The 26,746-nt window shown below is 37.4% G+C and overlaps 1 protein-coding gene across 3 annotated transcripts in view; it reads left to right on the top strand.

Moving 5' to 3' along the window:
- The window catches only part of LOC117395008 (sterile alpha motif domain-containing protein 12-like), an 88,057-nt gene that overhangs the window by 5,796 nt on the left and 55,515 nt on the right, over positions 1–26,746 (top strand). For all 3 annotated transcript variants that reach the window (XM_033993835.3, XM_033993836.3, XM_059012716.1), the window contains exons 2-3: positions 9,338–9,474; positions 24,828–24,957. In XM_033993835.3, the coding sequence (XP_033849726.1) occupies positions 9,338–9,474; positions 24,828–24,957 (267 nt within the window). The remainder of the gene's footprint in view (positions 1–9,337; positions 9,475–24,827; positions 24,958–26,746) is intronic.

The following is a 26,746-nucleotide window of genomic DNA, read 5'->3' as shown; positions in this document are numbered from 1 at the left end:
AAAAAAATCCTAAAAGAACAGGTTAAAAAAAAAGAGCGTTTGATCAGAAGCAATACTGAATAGGCATCGTCGCTTGGGAAACCCTTTTAATTAAGAAAAGGAAGGTACCGTCCACACAAACCATCAATGCAGTTCTGCAAATTTGGCCAATTATTAATTAAGATCATTCAAATAACTTGAACATTTAGACTAATTAATTGCAAGAGTTGACACTTTATATAAAGCAGCCCAGTTTTGTCAACTTTGTTTTACAGCAGTCCCTGATGATGATCAGAGCTATGTGTGTATATGTATATACTGTATATATATATATATATATATATATATATATATATATATATATATATATATATATATATATATATATATATATATCAAAATCAAAGAACGCAAAACAGAATTAAAATATGAAGTCAATATGATGGTTATGCAATCTGTTGCACATTGTTACTTTAGTTGTAATCTTCAATGAGACACAATTGTGCTGGCGACACTATTTGGCAGGGTACTGTGTTTCGCACTAATAGTGCCATATACTGCCAGGTGACACTATTTGCAGACGACACAAAAATAGGAGGAGTGGCAAACACTGTTGCAGCAGCAAAGGTCATTCAAAACATCTAGATAGGATTCAGAACTGGGCAGACACATGGCAAATGACATTTAATAGAGAAAAGTGTAAGGTAGGCAATAAAAATGTGCATTATAAATATCATTTGGGAGATACTGAAATTGAAGAAGGAATCTATGAAAAAGACCTAGGAGTTTATGTTGACTCGGAAATGTCTTAATCTAGACAATGTGGGGAAGCTATAAAAAAAGGCCAACAAGATGCTCGGATATATAGTGAAAAGTGTTTAATTTAAATCAAGTAATGTTAAAACTTTACAATGCATTAGTAAGACCTCATCTAGAATATTGTGTTCTGTTCTGGTCACCTCGCTACAAAAAGGATATTGCTGCTCTAGAAAGAGTGCAAAGAAGAGTGGCCAGAATTATCCCGGGTTTAAAAGGCATGTAATATGCAGACAGGCTAAAAGAATTGAATCTAGTCTTGAACAAATTTGTTGTGAGTTTACTCCCATAATCATTTTTTTAACCTTTTAAATACAAAACAGATCTTTAAAGCGAATCCTGCGACCTTTTTTAAAAAAATGAAGTAAACACACCCTACACTCTGTAAGTCGCCTTGGATAAAGGCGTCTTCTAAATAAACAAATAATAATAATAATAATAATAATAATAATAATAATAATAATAATAATAATAATAATAATAATAATAATAATTTAAAATGATGTCCTGGAAAGCCAGCAACAATGTGCACATCAGTCACAAACATCACAATAAAAACATCAAACATTCTAATTTATCAAGCTATAGATTGCCAGTTGCAGTTAAGAGTATATTTTAGTGCATTTGCTTATATAGCAGTCTTTTAAAGGATGGGAAGAAGGGCACCAACCAGAGAGAAACTAAAAAAGCATTCCAGGGAGATGGAAATATTCAACCAATTCTAGCTACTGTGCCTCAACACTACAGAAATTGATTCTTAAACATATACATCCTGTACCGGATGACTCAATTCAGAAGTTCATATGGTCCAGTGGTTAAAGAAAAGGGCTTGTAACCAGGAGGTACCCGGTTCACATCCCGGCTCACTCATTGGCTCACTGTGTGATCCTGAGCAAGTCACTTAACCTCCTTGTGCTCCGTCTTTCAAGTGAGACATTGTTGTAAGTGACTCTGCAGCTGATGCATTGTTTACACATACAATGTATATTACACTTGTAATTCTACTGTAGATCCTACCTCTGTGTGTGCCTTTAACTGCTGGGTGTGTAGGAATGCTTTCCAGTTTTACCAGTCATGACTATGTAGCAGTGAATAGGAAGAAGCATCATGTGCTATTTTTAGCCACAGTGGTAAAGAATGGCTAGCCTCACCCCCACATGGGCTGTTCAGAATGTTACCCAAGAGAAGCTGTAATCTTCTGTGCAGCTGAGACCATTTATTCTGAACCTGTTGGATTCAATCTGTATGCGGTCTGCCTGTTTCAGAGCAGATTGATGGACTCCATCCTCAAATGTTTTTTATTTGGTTTTATTTTTGAATGGTGCACCCCTTTCACTTTGTAGTTTGTTTTTTAAAAAAAAGATGTTTGGACTGTAATACCAAGTGATAGCCTTGCTGACACATTAATTTGCTTTCTCCAATGTATACATACCCTAATAATAAGTGGCTAACAAATAACCCTTGTGTTCTGACAAATGTCCCAGATGACAATAAGATGTGGGAAAGCAATAACCACTTTAATTGGAACAAAACCTCTATAGTAAATTAGCACGTCCTTAAGAAAATGGCATCATTTGCTACAGTAGTTGTCTACAATAACCTGTAACACCCATGAGTGGTCTGACTAGGATAACACGAGTGTATGTTATGTTACTAGCCTTGGCTGTTAGTGTAAAGAGTGATTCTAGTGCTTTTAAATCATTTGTCTTGCCTCTAGTGCAAGCAGCATTATCACATGTTGATAGTCACTATTAGTATTGATGCATGTATGTGTCTGTTGGCAGTGTTCCCCAAGGCAATGCTATTTTCCCAGTATTTAATTCACATGGACATTTGTAGTGATATTGGAATTTTCTGTCATCTAGATTTCCATTACACGAGAGTAGATGTTAAAACTTCATGCTGATTTGAACTCGGCTCTCGCCAAGATAAGCACATTGTCAATCAGCCTTAGGAAATGCATGTCTTAATGACATGACAAGTTACATTTACATTCTAATCTGAAATGATGGTTAAGCTTGTGATTGTTTTCATTTCTAATGTGTTTAATATGTCTGACATTTATAATCTATGTTCCTTCCCTATATTTCATCTCTGCTGTGTTACTATACTATTGTTGTGCATTTTGAATGCATCTTTAAAAAGTCTTATAATAAAACCGCCCTCTCTTCCATGCTGGTTGCTTTCTTTGCTTGAATACCACCTTGCTGTACTGAAGCTGGTGAATGGCAGGTGAGCGTTTCCCCTGAAAGAGACACCGTCACACCCAGGCAGCAGCAGTGCTCTTGCATAACATCATGGAAAACAGGGCTGCTTATAGGTAACAATGTTCACTAAGAGTTAAGAATGGACTAGGCTGTAACTAAACTAAAAGTATGTCTGTGAAATACATGCAAACCACAGAGCTATCGGCATCATGAAAAAAGTAGATCTAGGGATTCCAGAACGTCAGTCTGTATTTAAAGATAGATGGTTAATTATTATTATTATTATTTGTTTATTAGCAGACGCCCTTATCCAGGGCGACTTACACTCGTAAACAAAAAATACATTTCAAGAATCGCAGTACAAGTATTAATACAATTAAGAGCAAGATAAAATACAGTGACTTCAGTTCTAGTAAGTACAAGTATATTACAAAATACGAATCAATATCAGAGCAGATAACAGTGTCAGTGATAGTTACGTCAGGATATGATTAAATGCAAAATTCTACAGGTTGAATAACACTAGTGGCAGATTACATTACAGTACAGTAAAGTACAGGCTGCAATGTGTACAGCCTTAGCCAGGGAAGTATGGTTTTAAGATTGTTGTTAAAAATATGGTCTTAACTAAATTTATCTGAGGCACTGTTGTTAAAATTACCAACAGATTAAAGCAAATGCTGCCATGAGTGCGTTTTTCATTAGTGTTTTGAATGTTATTTACAGCAAAAGAGAAACATGCAGTGCTAGGCAGGACCGGTTGTGCTTAAATCTAAAATGGTATGTTTAACAGATTATACGTTGTTTATTCTGAAGATACACCTTTGATTTCCCTGCACACTGCAATATAAGGAAACCTATTGTAATTTAACTTTTAAATACTAGAATTGTTGCTCTGTTTAAATTAATTGTAGCAGCTATTTTATTCAATCTGCCATGTCTGACAGATCTACAAAGACAGCACCTGACATATCGTTCGCTGGCAATGTCTGCTGTTGCTTTTTTTTTTTTTTTTTTAAGCAGCTTCATTAAGGAAAGACTGGCAAATGGCTTATACTCAAAAAAAATCAGGGGCTGGACATTTACTTTACAAATGAACCGTGATTATTTGTTGTGCCAAATCGAATTTATTTAATGCAGGGTTTTTTTAAGTAAAGAAATATCCTCGCTATCCTTAATGTGATTTACTTGACAATAAAAAAATAAAAAAAACACGATTCCTGTACATTACCACCATCTAGTGGTAACAGACAACAAAAACAATTTTGTTCAGAAATGCATATAGCTGGTAGCACTTTTTCTTAAACTTTGTGCGCACCAGGTGAGTCCACCCCTGGGAATTAGCAACATTATTTTGTGATGGATATGAGCAGTGGTATAGTGCTATATTTATAAGTGAGGGGTCGCTATTATCTCCCCCCTCCCCCTCCCCCTCCGCTCTCGCAACCCTACCACGCCTCCTGCAGTCCCTGTTTCCCCATAAACTCAACAGAACCACAGTTTATCACTAGTAGATACGGTATTTGAAAGGGCTAACAAGTGTACCAATTGATTACAAATTCAGACAATCAGTTATTGAGATATCATTGTAAAGCAACTAGAATTACAGCTATTTATAGTAAAGATAAATAAATAAACAAACACTGTACATATTTTCACAACCAGTTTCATACACTAATACACACATGATTAAAACGCTGTCATTATTATTATTAATCCTATGTGCAACACCCCCTCACTCCCCTTTCTCGTCTATTGAATGGTTTGGTACAGAATCAACTCGTCTCACTGTTCTATTGCAGGCGCTTAAGAGCGAATAAGACTGAGGTTTTGAAACAGAAGTGCATCCGTTTGCAAAATAATCTATCTACATTATTTATCTACATTATTTCTTTTATATGGGTCTAAAATAAAAACTGTCCCAATTATTACGTCTAATTTTAAAGCGTTAATACAGGTTCCCTTCTTATTCACACCTGTTGTTCCCGACCAGGCAGGCTATATTCAAACTTTTTTCATTATTTATCTCTCAAGGGTTTCTTACGGTTATTGTATTCTTTGCTTATTTGTATAGGTTATACACAAGTATATCTCCATATATTAACAACAGGAGCAAAACAGTTCAATATTCTACATGTGAAGCATGGAAGCAGTGCTCTCCCTGCCCAAGAGAAGTGGGGGGGCGGCGCTCCCCCGCGACCCATCAGCACTACACCCCTGGATATGAGGATGTGTTGTATCAACTACAATATTCATAGAATGCAAGGACAAGTTTATTTATGTAACAAAATATAACAGCAAGTGAGTGTGATATTGTGTCAATCTCCTGAATACAGTTTGGCATGTTTGGCCAAGTGTGGCAAAGTGGTGAGTGAATACAGGTGCGTGCAGTGCAGAGTGGATACCAAACAGACAGACAATGATTTCCAGGTGCAAGGGTGTTTATTGATTTATTGAACAATGTCCAGAGCCTTATGGCGAACACCTGTAAATAATAATGATGGAGTGATACAGCGGCGTGTATCACTTGGTATTTGTAAATCCCCGGGATTGACCAAAAGTCCAGTTTTACACACCAACACTAAACACAAAACACAAACACAGTTCTTAATGATAGTGAATAAGTGCAAGTGGTTTATTACAGTTCTCAGTGAAATGCAGGGGTGAAAGTGATGTCCTGGTTTTCTATTAAAAAACAGACAACAGTTAACAAACACTAACAAACACAAAGACAAAACTCACGGTTCACAATACTGCAACACAGACTCCTTGTAGGTTTGAAACACTAACCATTTACTAAGGAACAGATCACTTACACTATGACCCCTGTTTATACCCTCGCTCATGACCCCTAGGTTAACGAGCGCATCCGTTCCTCCAATCCTCGGATGCCACGCCGTTTACTGTCCGGGTCATTGAGTTTTGGGTACTGTAGCTCCGCCCCCTTCCTAAATGACCAACTTCCACCTACCCTAAGGAATAAATTGTCATGCCATTTAGTTAAGGACACTCTGTTCCTTTTACACAGTGCCCTCACAGGTCGGGAGGGAGATCTATCACCAAGAATCATTCGATCTCTGTCACTCCAAGTTATAGGTAAAACATTACTGAAATCTTTTGAATACACTGTCTCCTACTTACAAGGATTGCAATGTTCAAACCAAAGTTGCAGACCACATCAGCTCTGGAACGAAAAGATTGGTAAAGAATGATTCATTCATAAATGCATGAAAACACAACAGTTAGGGAAAATATAAAGCCACAGTTATTTTTACTTATTAAGGTTTAACATGAGATCTCATGTTTTTAGAACCTTTTTAACTTTGGTTACTGGTTTTCCAGCTGGCTGACAGAGTTACATGATGATAGACAAACAAGTACATGTTTACCAATCGCAGGTAGAGACCAGGTAGTACAGGTAGTGTTACATATTAGGAGTGAACACAATTCCGTTACTTGAATCAAAAAGTAGACAGGGTACTATCTCAGGTATCAGAAACTGCTAAAAACACAATCTTTTTATTGCCAACATCTTTCCAGGACATTGCTGGAAATGAGACGGTTTGCCTTAGTAAAACATCCAAGTTTAACTAGAACGTAAATACATAACATACAATTTTATTATGTAAAAATGTGTCTAAATTTAAGCTGTACATATCCTTCAGCCCTCTAGCCTCACCTTGTTGTGGTATGTTGGGATTTCAGTAAGATCAACAAGTAGCTAAGGGGGCAAGTCCATCAAACTAACTTCTCTGCAACATAGTACTGAAACTTCCTGCTCTTAACTTCCGTCAGACTTCCCAGTACTAACTTCTCTGAAGTCAGTCAACATTAAGAATAGCAGGGAGTTCCAGGGAAGTTCAGTGGAGTTCAACGAAGTACAAAACATGCAGACTGGGTGTGGTTTGGCAGTGAAGAAGAACAGCCAATTGTTTTTTTTTTTCTCCAGACCACTCTGTAGTTTGATTTTCTTTACTGTATCATTTTGCACTAATCTTACTTACATCCAAAAAATGGCCACACAATAAAGCATGTCTTATTGATTCATGTTACAAATAAATTGTATATTTATTTGTATTTATCTAGATATACAAATAAACAAACAAAATATGGAGTGGAAGAATACAGAACCATAGCTAGCCACCTTATATACTGTAGTGCATATTTATGAAGATATACTATTTAACATTACTATCTCAATATCCTAGACCACCCCCCCTCCCTTCACAAATTTCTTATATAATTATATTTACAATTCCATTATTCGATTTTTCAAATATCAAAAGGACTATGAACATAAATATGAGGCTAAGTTATAAAATTATGCTTTCCAGTTTCAATATCAAGAGAGGCTAACCAGTCAAATAATTAAGTCAATAAACTAACATTAAAAGTTAATATGTATAGGTTTAAGTATCTTAAAGCAATCATAAATGCTTACTTTAGGAATCATAACAGTCAAAAAGAAACTAAACAGATACAAGTTATTAAGTTTATTAAGGCTCTCAAAAGTAAGGAGAAAAAATATAAAAGTTAGAAATCATGGTACCAGAAGTATAGACACAAGCAGGAATAAAACATTCAAACAAATATTTTCATAAGCAAGCAGGTCTAAGTATGGTTATGTACACATGCATGCAGGATTCGTGCACATTATGTGCAGTGACTGTTGCACATTATTTCATCTGCTAAGAAATAAATAAACAGCGTCTGTTGTTTAGGTTGGAATAAAGATTGCATTTTTGTTTTACAAGTTCAGTTTGGAAGCAGTTTTAATTGCCTTCAGTATTAAGTTGCAATACAGTTACTTTAAAACTTGTAGATAAACTCAATCAATGTTTAAGTGGTTCTGACATTCACAGTTGTTGTTTTAAAATGCACACGATATCGTCAGTTCAGTTAAAGTCTTGTTTTAATTATTTGTCAAAGTATAATTGTTTGTATTTTTAATCATACCAAAGTGTTATGTTGTATTAAACATTTTTACTTCTGGTTTGCATGTAGATATTTCCTACACAAACATATTGTATTAAATGTAGTAAATCTAAAACCCTGAGATTGTTAAATAAGTTAATGTTATACCCTTGTAAAGGTTTCTTTTTCAGTTAACTTTTAGAATAAGGAAATTAGAAATTTCTATTCCCTTAAACGTTCCATGTTTCATGGTAACAATTAATTTCATTGGAGAAAGTCATGGCACCTCATATCCACCAGGTGTCACACTTCTTAACCCTTTATAGAACTAAATTGTAGGTTGGTCTTTCGGACAGACATTCTTAATGAACAGATAAGAATCAGCATTGTTTGTCTGAGACAAGACTAAAGATTAGCACATCAGGTAATCTCAACTATTCTGCAATTTAAATCTTTACAACCCTCTGTTACTAATATCTAGTCTATTGAAGTAGATCTAAAGAATGTTAAGGGGGAAGGAAGAAAGGGGAAGACACATTTCATTAACATCTTAAGTCTCATAGTTTAAGATTAGAAATTTACAAAGTACATACAAACTACAAATTTCTCCCACAACACTTACCTGCCTCAGTAAGTGCACGTTGCCGATGTGCTGTACAATAATACCATGTGTGATTCCTGACCAAGGTTAGCAGTAGCCCAATGGATAGGTAACTTACGTCAGATCCCTGAGATACAACAATTGAATACGGCTGTTATATTTTTCTTCTTTTTGAAAGTATTACTCATACAATATAGTAGTGACATCCTTTAGTGTAGTGTAATATACATCTATAGACATCTATTGTATGTGTATTTCACACCAGAAACCCCATTAATAGGCAGATATCTTACTTCACAAGTGCCACAAAATTGACATTTTACATTAACAATGCATGTCCAGGATCTGTTCCTGCTTACATGTGTCTAATTTGGTCACATATAATTCAGATTTATAGCTTATTCTTGCTTAACTTGCTGTGATAGTTCTGCAGAATGCCTTGGTTTAGGATATAAATGTTCTGCCTCTGTGTTATATTTGGTCATGTTTATATTTTTCTGTGACATTTAATGTTATTGGTTAGCTCGTTGTAGGATGCAAATGTCAAAGACTGCAAAATGATCTCGGGCTTTTCAGACGCTGCTGTAGATTTCCACCCCTAGGAACTAGGGGCTGGTTTCACATACCCTGATCACCTCTAATCTTGGACTGCCTTGTCCAGTTTAACATTAGGTAGTCCAAGATTACTTCAAATCAGTGGTAATTAAGTGGTAATACATTTGAGAACAGTGATGCTCATCCTATCGAATAAGTAACAGCTTACCTGCTTATGCTACCTGTTCTGATTGTAGATTTTTGTTTTCCTGTTATTTTTACTTAGCTGTCCACTACAACCTGAGTCAGAATGGCATAGATCATGCATCCTGCACAGAAGAAGTGTGCTTAGAGCTACAGACAGAAAGTGCAGAGAGTCCAGCGGGGAGTGAGGAGAGTAATCCAAGTCTGCCAGAGACTAAAGTAAGTCCAAAACAACAGAACTCAGATGCAGAAACAACACGAGTAAGAAACTGAAGGAGGAAAAGGAGGACAGTTTAAAAAAAACATAAAGCTAACCAATAATTCCAGTAAATCATATCTTATATGTCTAGTATTTCCATTAATTCTCATATCTCACATTTTTGTATTTGAAAGATGCACACATTACTGTATTATGTATTTGGTTTTTAAAAGGTATTTTTTTCATAGTTATATGTGAACAAAGAAAACCGGTGAACAATCTACACCAAATGATTGCCATTTATTTTCTTTAAAATAACTCAAAATCCCAGAAGCTTCCAGCATTGGCTCGTCTACCAAGTACCGATTGCTGCTTTTCCTATGAGTGGCCTGTTGTCAAAGTCTACTGCATTCCTTCTTGCAGCCTCTCCTCCTTTTCTTTTTGCCTAAGAAAAATAATCTACCAACATGGACCAATTCTGTCCAATTCCCCTGTTAAATGTGGAGGGTAAGATGTTCTTCAGCACTGTGGCACAAAGGTTGTCAACCTGTCTCTTGAAGAACCATAGGATCGACAACTCAATACTGAAAGTTGGAATTCCATGCTTTCAGGGATGCTTGGAACATGTCAGTGTGATCTGGCAAAAGATTGACAGAAATGACAGTGATGGAATTGTGTGATGAGTGTGTGAGGCAGGTAGCGCTGGTACTGAGAACTGGGAGAAAGTGGGCAGCAAAAGGATGCAGTGGAAGATGCAAAGGCTGCCCATCATATCAGTGATATTATGGGGCAAGTGCAACAAGGAAGAGGAAGCCTTGGTCTCAGTTCGGCTCCCCGAGAGGCACAAAACAGCTCCAGCTGAAAGAAGGAAGTTGGTAGTTACTGAAGTGCAAAAGCAGGTGGAGAGGATGAGGTGTGTCAAGGCAGTGTCCCAGGCTATGCAGGAAACATGGATGAAATGGGAGAACGTGAAACAGCGTAAGATTGACTGGCGAGACCTGTAGACAATCGAACAGTGGAGGATCAGTTTCCTTATCAGGTCCACATATGATGTTCTTCCATCACAGCAGAACCTGAATATGTGGTTAGGAGAGAACACTGCATGACCTTTGTGTTCATCACCAGCTACCCTGAAGCACATTCTTACAGGATGTAAGACGACTGTGAGCCAGGGTCGCTTTCACTTGCTGTGATGCTTGGCATTAGCACTCGAAGAATGACATAATAAGATCAACAGCTCGCTACCAATATCAGCAGTATCTGGCATCCCAGAGAACAACATTCCTCCACCCGAGAGAGCAACCAACAGGAAAAGGTTATTAGAACTAAGATTCGCCTGGGACAATTGGAGGCTGCTAAATATTGGAGAATGCAGGCAGACCAGCGCCTTATTTTTCCACCTGAGATTGCTACAACTACCCTTCGACCTGACATTGTCCTGTAGTCAGCCTCAACACACCTTGTTCTCCTGGTGGAGCTAACAGTGCCATCGGAGGATTCCGTGGATGAGACATACAAGAAGAAGAAACTCCTGTATGCTGAGTTAGCCACTGAGGTAGAACAGCTGGGCTGGAAAGTCTGGGTTTATCCAGTAGAAGTGGATTGTGGCGTATAGTGAAGGCTCCATCCGAGGAGGCAGAGAGACGTGGCAACTGGCTCTGGTTGAGGAGAAAAGAGGCCAATTTGAGGACCACAAAAGAGAAGCGATGGCTAAGGTAAGTAAACTGGGTTGGATTGGGTGTGGGATGGAGGACAGTGGTGCTGGGACACCAGCATCACTGTCGGGCCTTCCTGAGGTGTTATGGGCTAGTCAATGAAACACCAAAGACAGGAGGTGCCCGTCTGATGACCCCTGTGAAGTTCCCCAACCAGCCCATTCCAGATGGTTGCCATGCTGAAGCGCTAGGGAGCTAGCATTACATTTCAGCCATCAACACTGGGCAAAAAGGAAATCCACGTTACCTGGCAGAGAAAAAGCACTGGAGGCTCATATCTTACTTCATTGTCTGCAGATGTTGCAGTGAAGCTACATCTTGGTTGGTCCCCACCACTACTATCTCATTTTATCTTGGCAAAAGCCAAGCCCAATATTAGCATGAAGCAAATAACACCTGCTCTTATGTAATTAAAAGCAAGCAGTGACCCAAATATGCAAATATTTTTTCCCCCAAAAGAATACATTCAAGTAACATGAGCAACATCACTTCCTATGTTTAATGGTGACATTTACTCAAATATTTCCAGAGGCATGGTATACATGTGTTTATTTTCTGCTTAGATAATTATTTTACGTGGTAACTATTCAAAAAAAAAAAAGTCCCCTTTTGAACACTTCTAAGCGGAATTTCTGAAGTGACATAGTTTTAAGTTAGTAAATCGAATTTTAACTGCAGACTTTTTTCTCTCTCGTGTGAATATTGTTAATTATAGCTGCTAACACCTTGCCATATGGATTCTAAAAGACCTCTAGTGACAAAAACAAAGTAACTCACTCCTCTACTCTCAAGTTATTAGTTTCAGGGTGATGTGAACAAGCTAGCTTTCAACAGGTAAAATAATAATGAATCAACAGTAGCACAGAGATACTTTGAGATAAGCCTGAGCGAAGGCTGCTAGTTTATATTATAAACTTGACTCAGCCAATCAGGTTCGGAGTAGAATGGTCGTTATCCCATGGCAACAGCATTTTCAAGCAGCCGAGGCGATCCAGTCAAAAATATAAACTAAAAACACATTTTGAAAATGCTGTGGCTAGTTGAAGATCAAACCGTTTCAGACAGCTCTACAACATAAAGGGCCACCGAAGCATGAAAACATAAAGAAAAGAAAAAAGCACTGCTCTCTGCCTGTCTGTTAAAGCAGAAATCAAACATTAAACAAGGTATAACCTGACAGTTCTGCTTCACTGAAGTGAACGAGAGCCTGGAGTATAGATAGAATAGTTCAAAATAACATGAAACAGCAAGGATTCATCAGATCATCTACCTGTTTTGTACTGCTTAACCACTGGGTGCCAGAAATCTTGCTGGCATTTCAAATCGGCAGTTTGTGAAAAGTAACTCTGGTGTAAATTTTCATTGAAAGGAGCACTATGTGAGCTGCTTTCAATATAGCTGGAGTCTGCCCCTGCCATATAACCTTCAATGGCAATGCGGTAGCACAACAATGGCAGTCCAGTGGTTCTGTGCTAAGGGTAGGGTTGCCACAATATAAAAAATACAGTCTTCGATTATTGAACCATTTTTATTCTACAATTATTGAAATTTCGATATCTACGATACGATATTTAAATTAGTTTACTTTTTTTCGCATTACAAATGGCAGTATTTTTTTTTTCTATTTGTGTAAATGGTTTGAAATAATTTACTATAAATCTGAGTTAACAGGTACAACTCACTTAGTTTTAAAGTGTTTTAAATGATCTTATGGATTTAGATAGAAACGTTCTGGTGTGCAAGTGAATGACTGACAAAATCTGACTGAAAAACATTTACCATTATTGTACACTTAACTTTTAACAGGACCAATCACATTGCGACAGCCAGGCTAACAATTTCCCATCCTATTTAAGTTTTTTCACTCATAAATGGATTATATACTGTAATACCAAACTAGTAAACAGTATTTGTTTTTGCTGTTGTTGTTTATTTGTTTTTTATCAGGAGCTTAAAAAATTCTAAAATAGTTACATGCAAAATATACACTAGAAAATTACCCATCTAAATCAAGAATATTACCTAAAGTAATGTACTAAATATTTAGAATACATCCATGTTTCTGCTAAACCCCACCAAGGAAAACATGTAATTTTAATTATAAACCTTAAAATTAAACATTTAAGTAATTAGGTTACTGTAATGTTTACCCTTCAGTAAAATGAAGTGCCAATCAGTACCCTAAAACCCTTTATATAACTTAGCATTTAAAGTAACATTAACATTAAATAAACAATAATTCTAATGAATCAGATTTTTTTTTCGAAAGATCGAAAATTAATTTAAGAAAGACGGTATTCAAAAAAAATGGAACCTTAGGTACATAGCACACAAGCACAGCTATTGACAGTATCAGTAGTATAAATGCAAAAACTAAGCTTGATAAATATTAATTAAATATATTTTATATTCCTGAAAAGTTTGCCAGTCGTTTTCATGTTCTTGCTTGATTCTTGCTGTCTTTTCTGGTCTTTTCTGGTCTTCTTTTGCAGCTGCATAACTTTCTGGGTGGTGTTCTCTAAGATGTGCAAATAAATTGGTGTTGGTAAAATGGCTTGGATAAATTAAGTGCTGTGATTGGTTTAACAAGATCACATGACCACGTGGTAAGAATTGTCTTACCGCACAGCTATGACATTACTTACCTGATCTATTAATATTACTACGCCTTAATAGTAACAATTATCTAATCTAGTGTTTCTGTAGGTAAAAATGTCAACATACAACTGAAACAGCATTTAAATCACCCAACAAACAATGTTTTTTTCATCTCTGTCACTAAGAATTACAGGAAAAATGGCAAATATACTGTGGTATTTAGAGAACAGAACAAAGAAAACTCTGAGGTAAGCAGTAGCAGTAACACTTTATTCAAAAGCCATCTGAGAAATCACCACCCAAGTCTCACTCAGCATGTAATATATATGCAGCAGCGGCATCTACTTATTAAACTAAATATCACCTTATAAAACTGACTAGTGAGTATGCAATGTTTAAACTAGACACAACAGATACATCTCACCACTACCCTCTGATTTCAGAAACATATTTAAAACAAAATGAAAATCTCTCCTGCTGTCTTCTGAGACAAAACCGTTGGGCTTTTAAACAAGGTCGGGTTCGGGATAGAATTCTGTTGTGCTCGCCGCGGACGGGAAGGACTGCGGCACTGCACAAACTGTCACCAAAGTCGTTTAGTCCACATATCATATAATGCTGGTTTACAATCTTGGGAAATTATGCTGTTTACTGTCCATGGATGTGAAAACAGCCTCTGGAATTAATTGGTCAGCTTCTCTTGAAGACCGCAAAACCTGAGTAGGATCATTTCCTACACAAAAAAAAACAAAAAACACTCAGACGCTCCTCCCTCGATGACAAGTGCCAGTGCAGTGTTTGGCTGTTCCATGAATCCTCCCTTAGATGTGGGAAATCAGTCTGCTTTCAATTCCCAATGCCATTTTATCTCGAAAATGTTACTATAAATGGGAATGTTCACTGTAATGTTTATGACAAATAAAGTACAAAATAAATGTATTCAGGGACTATTTTTTTTCAGTGGAAGGATACATAATACATTTCTAATTTTTTCCTTAAAAAAGCTAGTTTGTGTAATTATTTTAAAAAAAAAAATCTAGCCATTTTATAAGCGAAATAACCCACTCCAGGGTGTGCGGTAAGACAATTCTTACTGCACTTCCTGGGTGGTTGAAGGGACTCGGCCTGTGACCTCATGCCTCACAATGCATCCAGGGTGTGTGGTTAGAATTGTCTTACCGCACACCCTGTCGTGGGTTATTTCTTACGTGTTCCCCGTTTCCGCAGCAATTTGTTTATCGCAGGCCATACAAGTAGGCATACCATCTTTTACTGGTTCGCCTTTTTCATTTTTTTTAAAACCAAAATAATCCCAAACTTGATGTCGCCATCTTTTTAAGTTAGGCGCAAGTCCAGTTGCTTTATCCTGTGTAAACTGTGTCAGTGGAAGTGCTGCCTCGGGCACACGCTCACTTTCCACTTCAGGTTGATCCATCGTTAAAAAAATCCCACTGCTGGTTAACCCCCCTTCCCTTATTTTTAATCTTGAATTTACGTGCTTTGTATTTCAAAAGGGACTGCTGCCTAAAACGCTTTCTTTTGGTTGCATAGTAATAAAACCACAAAATGGCGAATGAAATAACGTTAAACCGCGTTTCAATTGAAATCACACGAGATCTTAAATTAAACAGGGCTCTATTGATGGCAATGTGACTAGCTAATTTCCCATTATCGCGATTATCAAATGGTTCGATCGTATTCAAAAAGCAATATGATAAATAGTATCATAGCAATACAATATCGAAAATACCGTAGTAAACGATAATCGCGGCAACCCTACCTTAGAGTCATATATTCATATTTTGATGTACCAATTCTATCACAATGTACTGAACCAATATGCAGTGTTAGTCGATTACAGTAGTATTTCTACCCCAGTTTTCTGCTGTTTCAGGAAAATTGTGCAATAAATCCTGTGTTGGTTCTGCCGATGTTTCGTCACAGTAATACATTAGTTTTATAATTGTATTCCAAAGGTACCTTTCAAGAGTTTTTGTAGTAGCTGGGGCTAGCTAGTGCCTTTCTATTTTATGTGACTAACCGAAAACAATTACAACTAGAATGATTTAAAAAAAAAAAAAAAAACTAAACAAAACCACACACACACATAAAAAGTTACTAAATTGGAAAAACTCAGCATCTGGTCAGCCTCATCATTTCTGTACCGGTATGTGTTTGTTACATATTTTTCTTCTTTTACCGCTTATTCGATTGGCTACACTACATACTGTAGTAGAGTTTTCTCGTTGGCTTCGGCATTTGCTTTTCTGACTCTAGATTTCTGTTATTTCTTATCAATAGCAAAGTAAATATTAGCCATTCACCATAGTATTGTATTTTAATCAAGGCTTTGTTCTCTTTTAATATAAGAATTTTGTATAAGGTAGTTTGACTAAAGAAAACAGTTTGTAATACATGTTTTTGGATGATTTATTCACTAGGTGGCACTATTTACCAGTTATTAAAATACAGATTAGCAGCAGAGGACAAGCAAATGAGGCGTATAAGGGTTGTAGGGTATTATATATGTAACTAAGGCTGCTAGAGTTCCATAAGTGGCAGAAAAAATATAACACTCCCCCTTTGTCTCCAAAAACATCATGTATTGCTAAACAGAATCATGTTGCCTTGTCCCTGTGACCATCTGTCAGTGTTGTGGTGACTTGCCTACTCCAATTGTATCTGCTGGTGTTACAGGCAGAGGATGTTACCATTGACACATTGCACAAGGTTGATGCTTTACGAAGTTGCTCACCCAGCGTTGTTGTTTTTTTGTCTGTCATGCTCCTCAAACCATTTACACACAATTCTACCACGGTGGAGGGGTGCTTTATTGGTGTGCTTGATCCACAACAATACTTGCATTAGTTTAGCCTTTCATTGTAATGAAGACACCCAGGGAATATAAAGAGTGGCTCGCTGTAGGACCACACTCTCTGTCAGCCACTTTCACATTGAAAACAGACTGAAGACCTGAGGACCAGCACTTAATTATGACCATTTTATTCATTCTCTTTGGTAGCAGTATAAGAGGGATTTCACTCTATATAATGTTGTGTGTAATTATTCTCCTTGTTACGGTGGAATAACATTCAAGTTTAACAGGCTGGTGGATGCAATTAGCTCATTGTGTAACAGTCACATTCAATTCAAAGGTAGTTCATTCTAGTTCAACCATGCCCTTCATGCTAATCCTGCACTGTGCAAAATAAAATGTATGTTGGACTCAAAATGTCTGCCACTGTCTCCTGCTGTTTTCTTTTTTATTTAGTAACACATTTTGAATTCATCACTGTGCTTGATAAACTGTGAATGATTTCACAGACCCTGAGTAGCACTATTCTTCAGCTACCTAATTATACCTTACAGAAAGTTAGACAATTCAAAATTAGTAAGTGTCTGTTAACCCAACTGTGCATTATACAGTATATAATATCAAACATTAGCCAATACTATACACTGAGTGTACAAAACATTAGGAACACCTGCTCTTTCTATGAAATAGATGAGGTGAATCCAGGTGAAAGCTATGGTCCCTTATTGATGTAACCTGTTAAATCCACTTCAATCCGTGTAGAAGGGGAGACAGGTTAAAGAAGGATTTTTAAGCCTTGACACAATTGAGACATGGATTGTGTATGTGTGCCATTCAGAGGGTAAATGGGCAAGACAAAAGATTTAAGTGCCTTTGAACGGGGTATGGTAGTAGGTGCCAGGTGCTCCGGTTTGAGTGTGTCAAGAACTGCAACGCTGCTGGGTTTTTCACGCTCAACAGTTTCCCGTGTGTATCAAGGATGGTCCACCACCCAAAGGACATCCAGCCAACAGCAGGCTAGTGGCCGAAAACGGCTCATTGATGAAAGAGGCCAAAGGAGGCTGACACAAATTGTGCAGAGCAACAGACGGGCTACAGTTAGTCAACTGACAGTCCAGTACAACATTGGTGCCGAAAGACCCATAAAAGAATGCACAACTCGTCGTACCTTGACACGAATGGGGTAAGGCAGCCGACGACCTAACAGAGTTCCACTTCTTTCAGCAAAACACAAGAAACTGTGGTTGCAGTGGGCTAAGGAACGAAAACACTGGACACTGGAGGATTGGAAAAAGATTGCCTGGTCTGATGAATCCCGGTTCCTGCTGTTTCACGCTGATGGGAGGACTAGGGTATGGAGAAAACCATCTGAGTACATGCATCCATCATGCCGCGTGTCAACATTGTAGGCTGGTGGTGGTGGTGTGATGGTGTGGGGTGTGTTTTTATGGCACACATTGGGCCCATTGATAAAAGTGGAGCGACGTTTGAATGCCACAGGATATCTGAACATCATTGCCAATCAGGTGCACCCCTTCATGGCAGCAGTGTATCCATCTGCTAATGGATTTTTTCAGCAGGATAATGCCCCATGTCACAAGGCTAGGATTGTCCAGGAATTGTTTCCACGAACATGACAGTGAATTCAGCTTACTGCAGTGGCCTGCCCAGTCACCAGATCTCAATCCAATTGAGCATCTGTGGGATGAGAATGAACGAGCTATTCGGAGTAGAGATCCACTACCAGCCAGCTTGACACAACTGTGGGAAGCATTGGAGTCAACATGGGCCAGCATCCCTGTGGAACGCTTTCGACACCTTGTAGAGTCCATGTCCCGACGAATTGAGGCTGTTCTGAGGGCAAAAGGGGGTGCAACTTAATATTAAGAAGGTGTTCCTAATGTTTTGTACACTCAGTGTATATTTAATTTAAAGTGAACTAAAAATATGCTTCTACAATTTGTCTATGCATTAAGACACTCTACTGAATTATTCCAAAACAATTTACATTTAGGTACTTGCATCATGCACACAATTATACTTAAGTGAAAAGTAAAAATGATTTGCAGTTAACCAGAGTTCTTTATTCCGTAAGCAAATGTGGACACTTTATTTTATAATTAACTTCCTATTTACCATCATAAATATCCTCTCAGCATGGCTAAATTGTATAAAATTTCATTTTAAAATAATACAAAATAAATTAAACACATTTATAATTCATTAATAACAAACTAACACCTTCCATGTGTTGTAAAGAGGAGAGAAAAGCTCTCATAATTATTTGTAAAAATGAGAAATCTCTAATTAATTTATTGATGGCATGTACAGCTTTTGAATATGCAAATACGACCCGATGGAGTGATCCTCCTTTTAAGACCATTTCCCAAAGCAAAACAGTGGATTCAAAATTTAATTGGCAGATGTAATTAAATTACATTTCACCATATTTTACTGCACCTGGGTACACAACGAAATAGATTACAGATTTAAGCTCACTGAACAACCAGAAATGTCCTTTTAATTTGGCTACTACAAATCAAATCAATGAATCTTTGTGTAAAACTTCTCTCAAACCATACCATTGTCATAAAATGTGCAGACTGGACAGACTCAAGCATTAGAAACAATTTCAAGTATTCTGCTAATGAGAATTCTCCAACATAAGGTGCAACAAAGCTCCCCTTTGGGACCAATTAACAGCCCAGACCTCCCTCTAGAGGAAATGAACATAGAACAACGTTATGTTTTAGATTGTTTAATGTCAGATGGCAAGGTGGGGTCCCAATGTATTCTCAGTGTGGTTACACGTAATAAATGCCAACTGGGTATAGTACCAACTGTTTTGTTGGTTAGATTGTATTCAGAAGGTAAATAAAGTTTACAAAATAATATATAATAATGGAATAATAATAATAATAATAATAATAATAATAATAATAAGGCATCAAATGTGCAATTTGGAAATAAACATGTGCAAAACCAAACATGTATGTTCCATTTAAAATATGATATCTAGTATACAAGGTTAAGAAACAATTTCACTCTCCAAGTGAAGTTCAAGACAACCTCAAAGCAAGACGTGATGCAGAGATTTCTTTAAAAATTACACTTTTGAGACCTATATACAGAATACTGCAGTTCCATAAATCTCAGTAGAGGTAAGATTTATGTAATTATTTTGTTAGTTAAGTTAGCAGTAGCCAAATACATTTTTTTTTTTTAATCAGGCAGCTCATGTAAGGTCTAAATATTAAAGCAGTACATGCAAACATCATTATGACCTAAAGATATTTTGGCTCTGGGTTTGTAAAGCGAGTTAATGTCCTGTCTTCTTCTGAGTGAATAGCTCCAGGAGGCTATTGCACATTGCTGCAGTGGTTTACTGCTGTCTTTTCTGGTTGGAAATGTGACTGTATTCTTTATGGAATGCGGAACTAAAGTAAAGGACTATTTACTTTATTGATGACTGGGAAAAACAACATTTATGATCAAAGCCTTTAGGTTCTGAAACCCGATTCCTCAGAACGTTAGAACTCTGCATTCTGTAAAGTGCTTAAAAATGCTCAGTATCAACACTTCTCCATGCTAGGCATCATTGAAACAATTAGCTTGATAGTACATAGGATAATATTGCTCCCAAGACATCCATTAAAAGAACTATACAACGTCTTGGAATTTATTTTCTTTTTAATGAAATAAAATAATTAGGAAGGGTTTTCTGTGTCTGAAATAACTTTATTGAAATTGACCTTCTGCTCCAGGTTGCTTTTTGAAAATAATGATGGAATCTGATTTAACGAGGCCAGAAAAACAATGTATATTTTGTATTCTGCACTTCTGGGATGCATTCAGTACCCCTAGTGACAGGGATTTAGTTATAGGGCTGATTTAATTCGGCCGTAATTAAGAGAAAACCTGTTATTTGAAAACCAGGTTCTAACATTTCTGCAATGAGTCATTAAGATTTGAAATCAGGGAAAATCAATTTAACTTCACTTGCTTTTTGTGTTCGGCTTGAATTAAAAACATGAGTTGTTTTTGTTGTTGTTTTGTTTACATTATCAATGAAAAAACAAAAGTGATCTTGTTTCACAGTCAACGCTTTTCCAAGTGTTTCATTAAGAAACAGGGCCAGCTCAATATAATTAAAGGGGCATCACGTGACCAAAAATAAAAAATGAAAACAAAGAGCCCTACTTATAATACACAAGGAACACTGGGGTCACCTGGTAAAGGCACAGCCGCATGGTATGCAGGGTGAGTCATACAGTCAGGGGAGCGCAGTTTCCTGTCCTGGCTGTGCACAGGGAGCATGGCATTGGCTCTGGCACTCCGGCTGGGAAGCAAAGTCATCAGGGACTGTTTCTCTTCACCGAACTACAGCAGACCCTACATTTTCCTGTATCTCTGGAGAGTAGCTTATCCAATTGTGATGAAACTTCGTACTGTCATTTGTTTTGAGATAATCCTTAGATTGTATTCCATTTCCATTCCAGTAGTCTGTGTACATGTTTACCATATATTGTAAACCTGGCACTCCTACCCAAAATGATAGATTTGTTTTTCAGCTAAATAATCCATATGTAGTCATTAGCAAATATTCAGAGAAATATTTGTCCTTTCACGTTTTTTAATGCACATTTTGACATTGCTGACATATGACAATATATAATATAAGAGGGCAATCTTGTTTTATTCCTTATGAAGGCGTTACAAAATATATAACTAAACATTTTTTGTATGCGTGTCTTGTAAAATATGGTAGAAATTATTAGGTAAAATTGAAATGTTCCTGTCTATGAACCATCCTACTCTACCAATATCTCTGAATTATTATTGCTGAACAGTTTTTTTTTGTTAAGTAATTGTTTTCTTTTTAGTTACTTTTGTTTATTTTTCTTTCAAATTATGTATCTAGCAAAATCCTTCTCCTATCACTTATATTGTGACATTACTATATTAGAACTTGTTTTAGTGGTCTGTGGCAGGGCGAAAGCCCTTAATGTAAATAGTATGTGTGCGGGAATGTAAGGTTGGCAGGGATGGCAATCACAGGTGTGGCCATTCCCCAATTAGGTAATTGGTGAGTGGCCACATGTATAAAAGGAGCCAGAAATCCTTTGTTTGTTGGAGGACTGTTTGTGCTGTGTTTTTTTTTTTTTGTATTGGTTTGAAACGTTATAGTGAAGGCGAATGCCCAGCTGGTATGGTATGGTATGGTTTGGTTTGGTTTGAACATTTGTTTTGGCCCTTGTTGCCATGTTCTGTTTGTTTTTTGTTTAATAAAGTGTGCAACAGTACTTCACTGCAGCTTCTGTCTCTAATTCCTGCCTGTAACATCTAGGCACCCTTTAGAGACTGTGGTGGTATGCTGCCCCAAAATGGAAGAAGGGGAGGAGCAGCCGTTCATGGAGGTGATCAAAGGAGCCGGTGCCATTCCCAGTGGCAGAGAGGGTTACATGACCTAACAGCGAGTCCAAGACCGCACCAACATCACCGCGACAGACATTACAGTGCCGACCATTACAGCGACTGCTCATAACAGCGCTACGACATCACCGCTACGGACATTACAGCAACTGCTCATAACAGCGCTACGACATCACCGCGATGGACATTACAGTGCCGACCATTACAGCGACTGCTCATAACAGCGCTACGACATCACCGCGTCGAACTACAATTCCCAGAAGACACTGCGAAGTTCACAAACGCGTCACTTCCCAGGAACTCGGACACACGACGCAGTCAGAGCGGGGTTCACCACAGAGTCAGCTCACCAGCCTTGTAAAAGGACGCAGCTGTCATGCATTCGTATTGGAGAACTATTCATGGTAAACGACGATGAGTGCAGTTGGTAGCTGCATTTCGCGTAACTCATTTCGCGTCCAATCAACTGTCTCACTAATTAGGTGATTAAGTGATCATAGTCACTCAAGCGTGTCATGGTCAAGGATGAATGATCGAGTGATTAAAAAGAAACCAAAAACATTTTGTCAGTGTCCATCATTTATATACCTTATTTTTTTTCGAAAATAAATGTGTTATAATAGTGATAAGTTTCTTTTGATGCTCGGTATATATTTACCATAAATAAATAGGGGTGTGGAGTAGTGGTTAGGGCTTTGGACTCTTGACTGGAGGGTTGTGGGTTCAATCCCAGGTGGAGGACACTGCTGCTGTACCCTTGAACAAGGTACTTTACCTAGATTGCTCCAGTAAAAACCCAATTGTATAAATGGGTATTTTATGTAAAAATAATGTGATATCTTGTAACAATTGTAAGTCGCCATGGATAAGGGCGTCTGCTAAGAAATAAATAATAATAATAATAATAATAAGAATGTACTATATACATGTATTCAACATTAATTGTAGGGTGTTACACTTCCATAAATGAGGGTTTGTAAACTTTGGACGACCAATGTATATGCACACATACATGGTATAAATCTATTCTCCAGGAGTTTACAGGATTACATTTTTAGGTGCTCTGCCAAACGGGCAAACAAACGTTATACATATTGTGGCGGCGGCGGACAAAAGACAATAATATCAATAGTAAGTAAGAGCAAATTCAAATGAGAGAAAATAAAAAATACAGTAAATGATTACATTTTAGAGCAATTACGACTAAGAGGGACCAGGGGTAGTCACAGGGGTTAAACTGGTGCCCCCTTCTAAAAGCCCAGGGATTATAAGAGGGGTTAGACAGGTGCCCCTATTTCAAGGCCCAGGACCCCCCCAGCCAAAGGAGGTACAACCCCGACCACTTCCGCCTATATCCAATTTGGCCCCCTCTTCAGCCCACCCACAGGAACCAAAGGGACTTATGGAGGAAGGACGAGTTCAAAGGGTGAGGGGCTTTATTTAAGGGAGGTGGCTGTTGGTAGCCATGTGTGCTTTGCACAAGGAGGGAGGTGTGTGGCAGGGCAGAAGCCCTGCCTGTGTAAGTGTGGGAATGTAAGGTTGGCAGGGGTTAAATCTGTCCCTGCCAGCAATCATAGGTGTGGCCATTCCCCAGTTATGTAATTTATGTGAATTTTGGAGTGGCCACTTATATAAAAGGAGCCAGAATTTTTTTTTGGAGGAGTTTGGGAGGGGGGTGTGGGTATGGGTGCTGTGCTTTTTGTATTGTTTTGAAACTGTATAGTCAAGGCAAATGCCCAGCCTGTATTTTATTGTATTGTTTGGTTTGCACATTTTTTTTTGCCCTCATGCCGCATTTTTTTGTTCCTGTGTTTTTGTTTGTTTTTTGTTTAATAAAGTGCACAACAGCGCTTCACTGCAGCTTCTGTCACAGTATGGTCTATAGGTTTAATGTTTCACTGTATGTGTAATTCACTATACATTGCTGCATTGAACAAAAGATAAGTGTCTTGTTTTATTATCTCCCACTTGGGATTCATGTGCATGGCACCAGGGATATATTGGAGGCAACCATACAGAGTGGAGACAGATATATCAAAATAACCACTTATCCAATTATAGTGAAACTTGTTAAGGACATTGTTTAGCATTGCATTATTGAGCACAAGAATCTGGAGTTTGTGTGTCTGTATAAAGATATATAGCTAAGGATATTCCATAATCTGGGGATATATAAAGGCTGTCTGTCTGCATGGCAAACAAACTTTTTTTTTTACATGTGAATACTGTGGATTTAGGTCACGGTTGATTTATTTTTCACAATACAGTACATCCTCGCTATAACGAACCTGTTTTGTTCTTTATATCAAGGAGTTCGTTATAGTAAAAAGATAATTAAAATGAAGGATAAACTGTTGGAGTAAGTTAATAAAATGAGATTGTGAATACAAGTAGAATTACATGTACCTGTTCGTCTCATGTATGCAGTATTCTGCCTTTGCTTTATCCTATTTGTTAAAGAATTAAAACACAGTACAAGCAAAAATCCCAAATTGAAGCTGAACTTTTATTCAGTCTGACATGAATCATTTCAAAGTGCACCAAATCTAATCCAACATGCAAGATCCCAAATTGAGCTTTTATTCCAAATCAACCCGACATGAAAAGTTCACCAGATCGTCAAGTTACTACTTTTTTCAAACGATCAAAATAATTTCCAGCTTTGTTGCAACATAAAATGATTTTCGTTTCGGAGGCAGTTACACAGCGCACAGTTTTTATTAAGACAAGTACTGTATTGATTTTTTTTATATTTGCAGTCGTGGTTATTGACATGTGTGTTTTTATTTTATTTTTTCTCTCTTATTGACAGCCTGGCAATGTGAAACTGTCCAAGCCAGTAGCTCTATGGACCCAGCAGGATGTCTGCAAGTGGCTGAAGAAACACTGCCCCAATCAGTATCAAATCTACAGCGCGTCCTTCAAACAGCATGATATAACAGGTAGGAGGAGGAAAGAGGCTGTTTTTAAGGCTTTTTTTTTTGGCCCACGGCTGTCTTGAAAAATTAAACGTCTGGAAAACTCAATAGATTTTTATGTCAATCTGTAACCTCCAATAGAAAAATAATTACATTTTTGTCTGCACTTTTATGTAGCATTGTACATGTACAAATGTAACTAATAAACCAGGCTTTAACATTGGTTCTATTGAGGGAAAATGACCTGAGATTTGAAGATGTCCTCCATGGATAACCATGATTAATTTGTTTTCAGCTTGTCCTGTTCTAACAGACAATCCTACACACACATTTATTTGAATTAACCATTCATTCCTATTGTGTATTTCAACTTAAATACCGATATGTAAAATACCTATTTATTTACAAGGTTGGTTTGAAAATACATGTTTTAATGAAAAATACATTATGTATACTACTGTGTGGATACATATGTAAATTAATGTATGTATGGAACCTTTTTTGCTATTTTAGCCATGGGTGTGCGGTTGCTTTTACAAATCCCAAGGTGGCATTTATTTTTTTTTGCGCTCTCCAGTTTCTTTTTAACATGGCTTTCTTCGAGGCATGTACAAGCTTCGACAGTAACAAACTGCCCTACTTAAATAAGCTATTCACATTAAGAAAAAAAACTGGAATACCGATTTTAAGTACATCTGCAGGTTTCTACCTTTAGTATAAAATTAGCATCTCATTTAGTACATAGCAACTAAGTCATCCTATGAGAACACTTTATGGCCATTTGTGCAGCTTCCTAATACCAAGAAATGCACTGTGGTGTAATTCACTTAATATGAGCCTCACTCTCACATTTCCTCTTGTTAAATACTCTGTTTCCCTTAATTTGATATATAAAAAAAAATTAAAACCTGAAGTGCATACTTCAATAATCAGTACCGTTCCCATCAGTGGAGTAAGTCACCTACAAAATTGCTTCCAGTAAGTTATTAACTCTTTCCTAGCAACCTAATTAAAATGAATCAGTAGCATTGCAGAAAACGGTGCAACTTCAGATGAATCTTATTATGAAATGGTGTCACTGTGTTGCGGCTCTCATTAAGATGCAGGGAAGTGTTTGGGTAAAGACACAAACGGCTTCCTCACCCAGTCATTAAGATTTCTAGCAGCATTATAGGACTCGGGTTCCTCAAATCTATTTAATAACCCTCAAATACAGATATTTTTTTAAAAGACTTCAAAGAAACAAAATCTTTAAGCCTAGGAGAATGTCTTTTCTTTTCTAAAATGGTATTGCTCTTGAGACATTAGAGAGCTAATAATACAGGAGGCATTAGGCATGGAGTAGGTAAGTGCAATATAAGCATCCTCAAAAAGCATTGCTAATGCACCTTAATCCTGACCGCCCTGGCTTCTCACAAACAGACTGTAAACTGCTTCTTGGAGTGTTTCTGTTACCACAACACCAATAAAATATGTAAACACTCCTTATTCTTGAGAAATCTAGAGTAAATGAGCACACCTACAGAACATGGCCATGGTCGCCCCTCGTCTCTCTTCTACTGAAGTGGAGGTCCTTTGTTGTGTCCTCTGGTTTGGGCTACTACTGTAATTTTTGCTAGTCTCCCAGCACACACAATTTACAGAATGGTGCAAAATACAGTTTGGCTGCAAAATGGCACCAAGCATCTTGAACACATGCTTTAAGTTCTGTTCTGGCTCAGTTACGCTGGTTACCAGTAAGGTGTGCATTATAGCAGTAATGTTCTTCAACCTCTTACCTACTGCGTGAAGCCCTTTAGAAACTGTTAAAACT

Source organism: Acipenser ruthenus, chromosome 3 (assembly GCF_902713425.1).
Source record: "Acipenser ruthenus chromosome 3, fAciRut3.2 maternal haplotype, whole genome shotgun sequence".
In the NCBI taxonomy this organism is placed as follows: domain Eukaryota; kingdom Metazoa; phylum Chordata; class Actinopteri; order Acipenseriformes; family Acipenseridae; genus Acipenser; species Acipenser ruthenus.
Note: the sequence above shows the minus strand (reverse complement) of the source record. Positions and strands in the feature narration are given on the sequence as shown.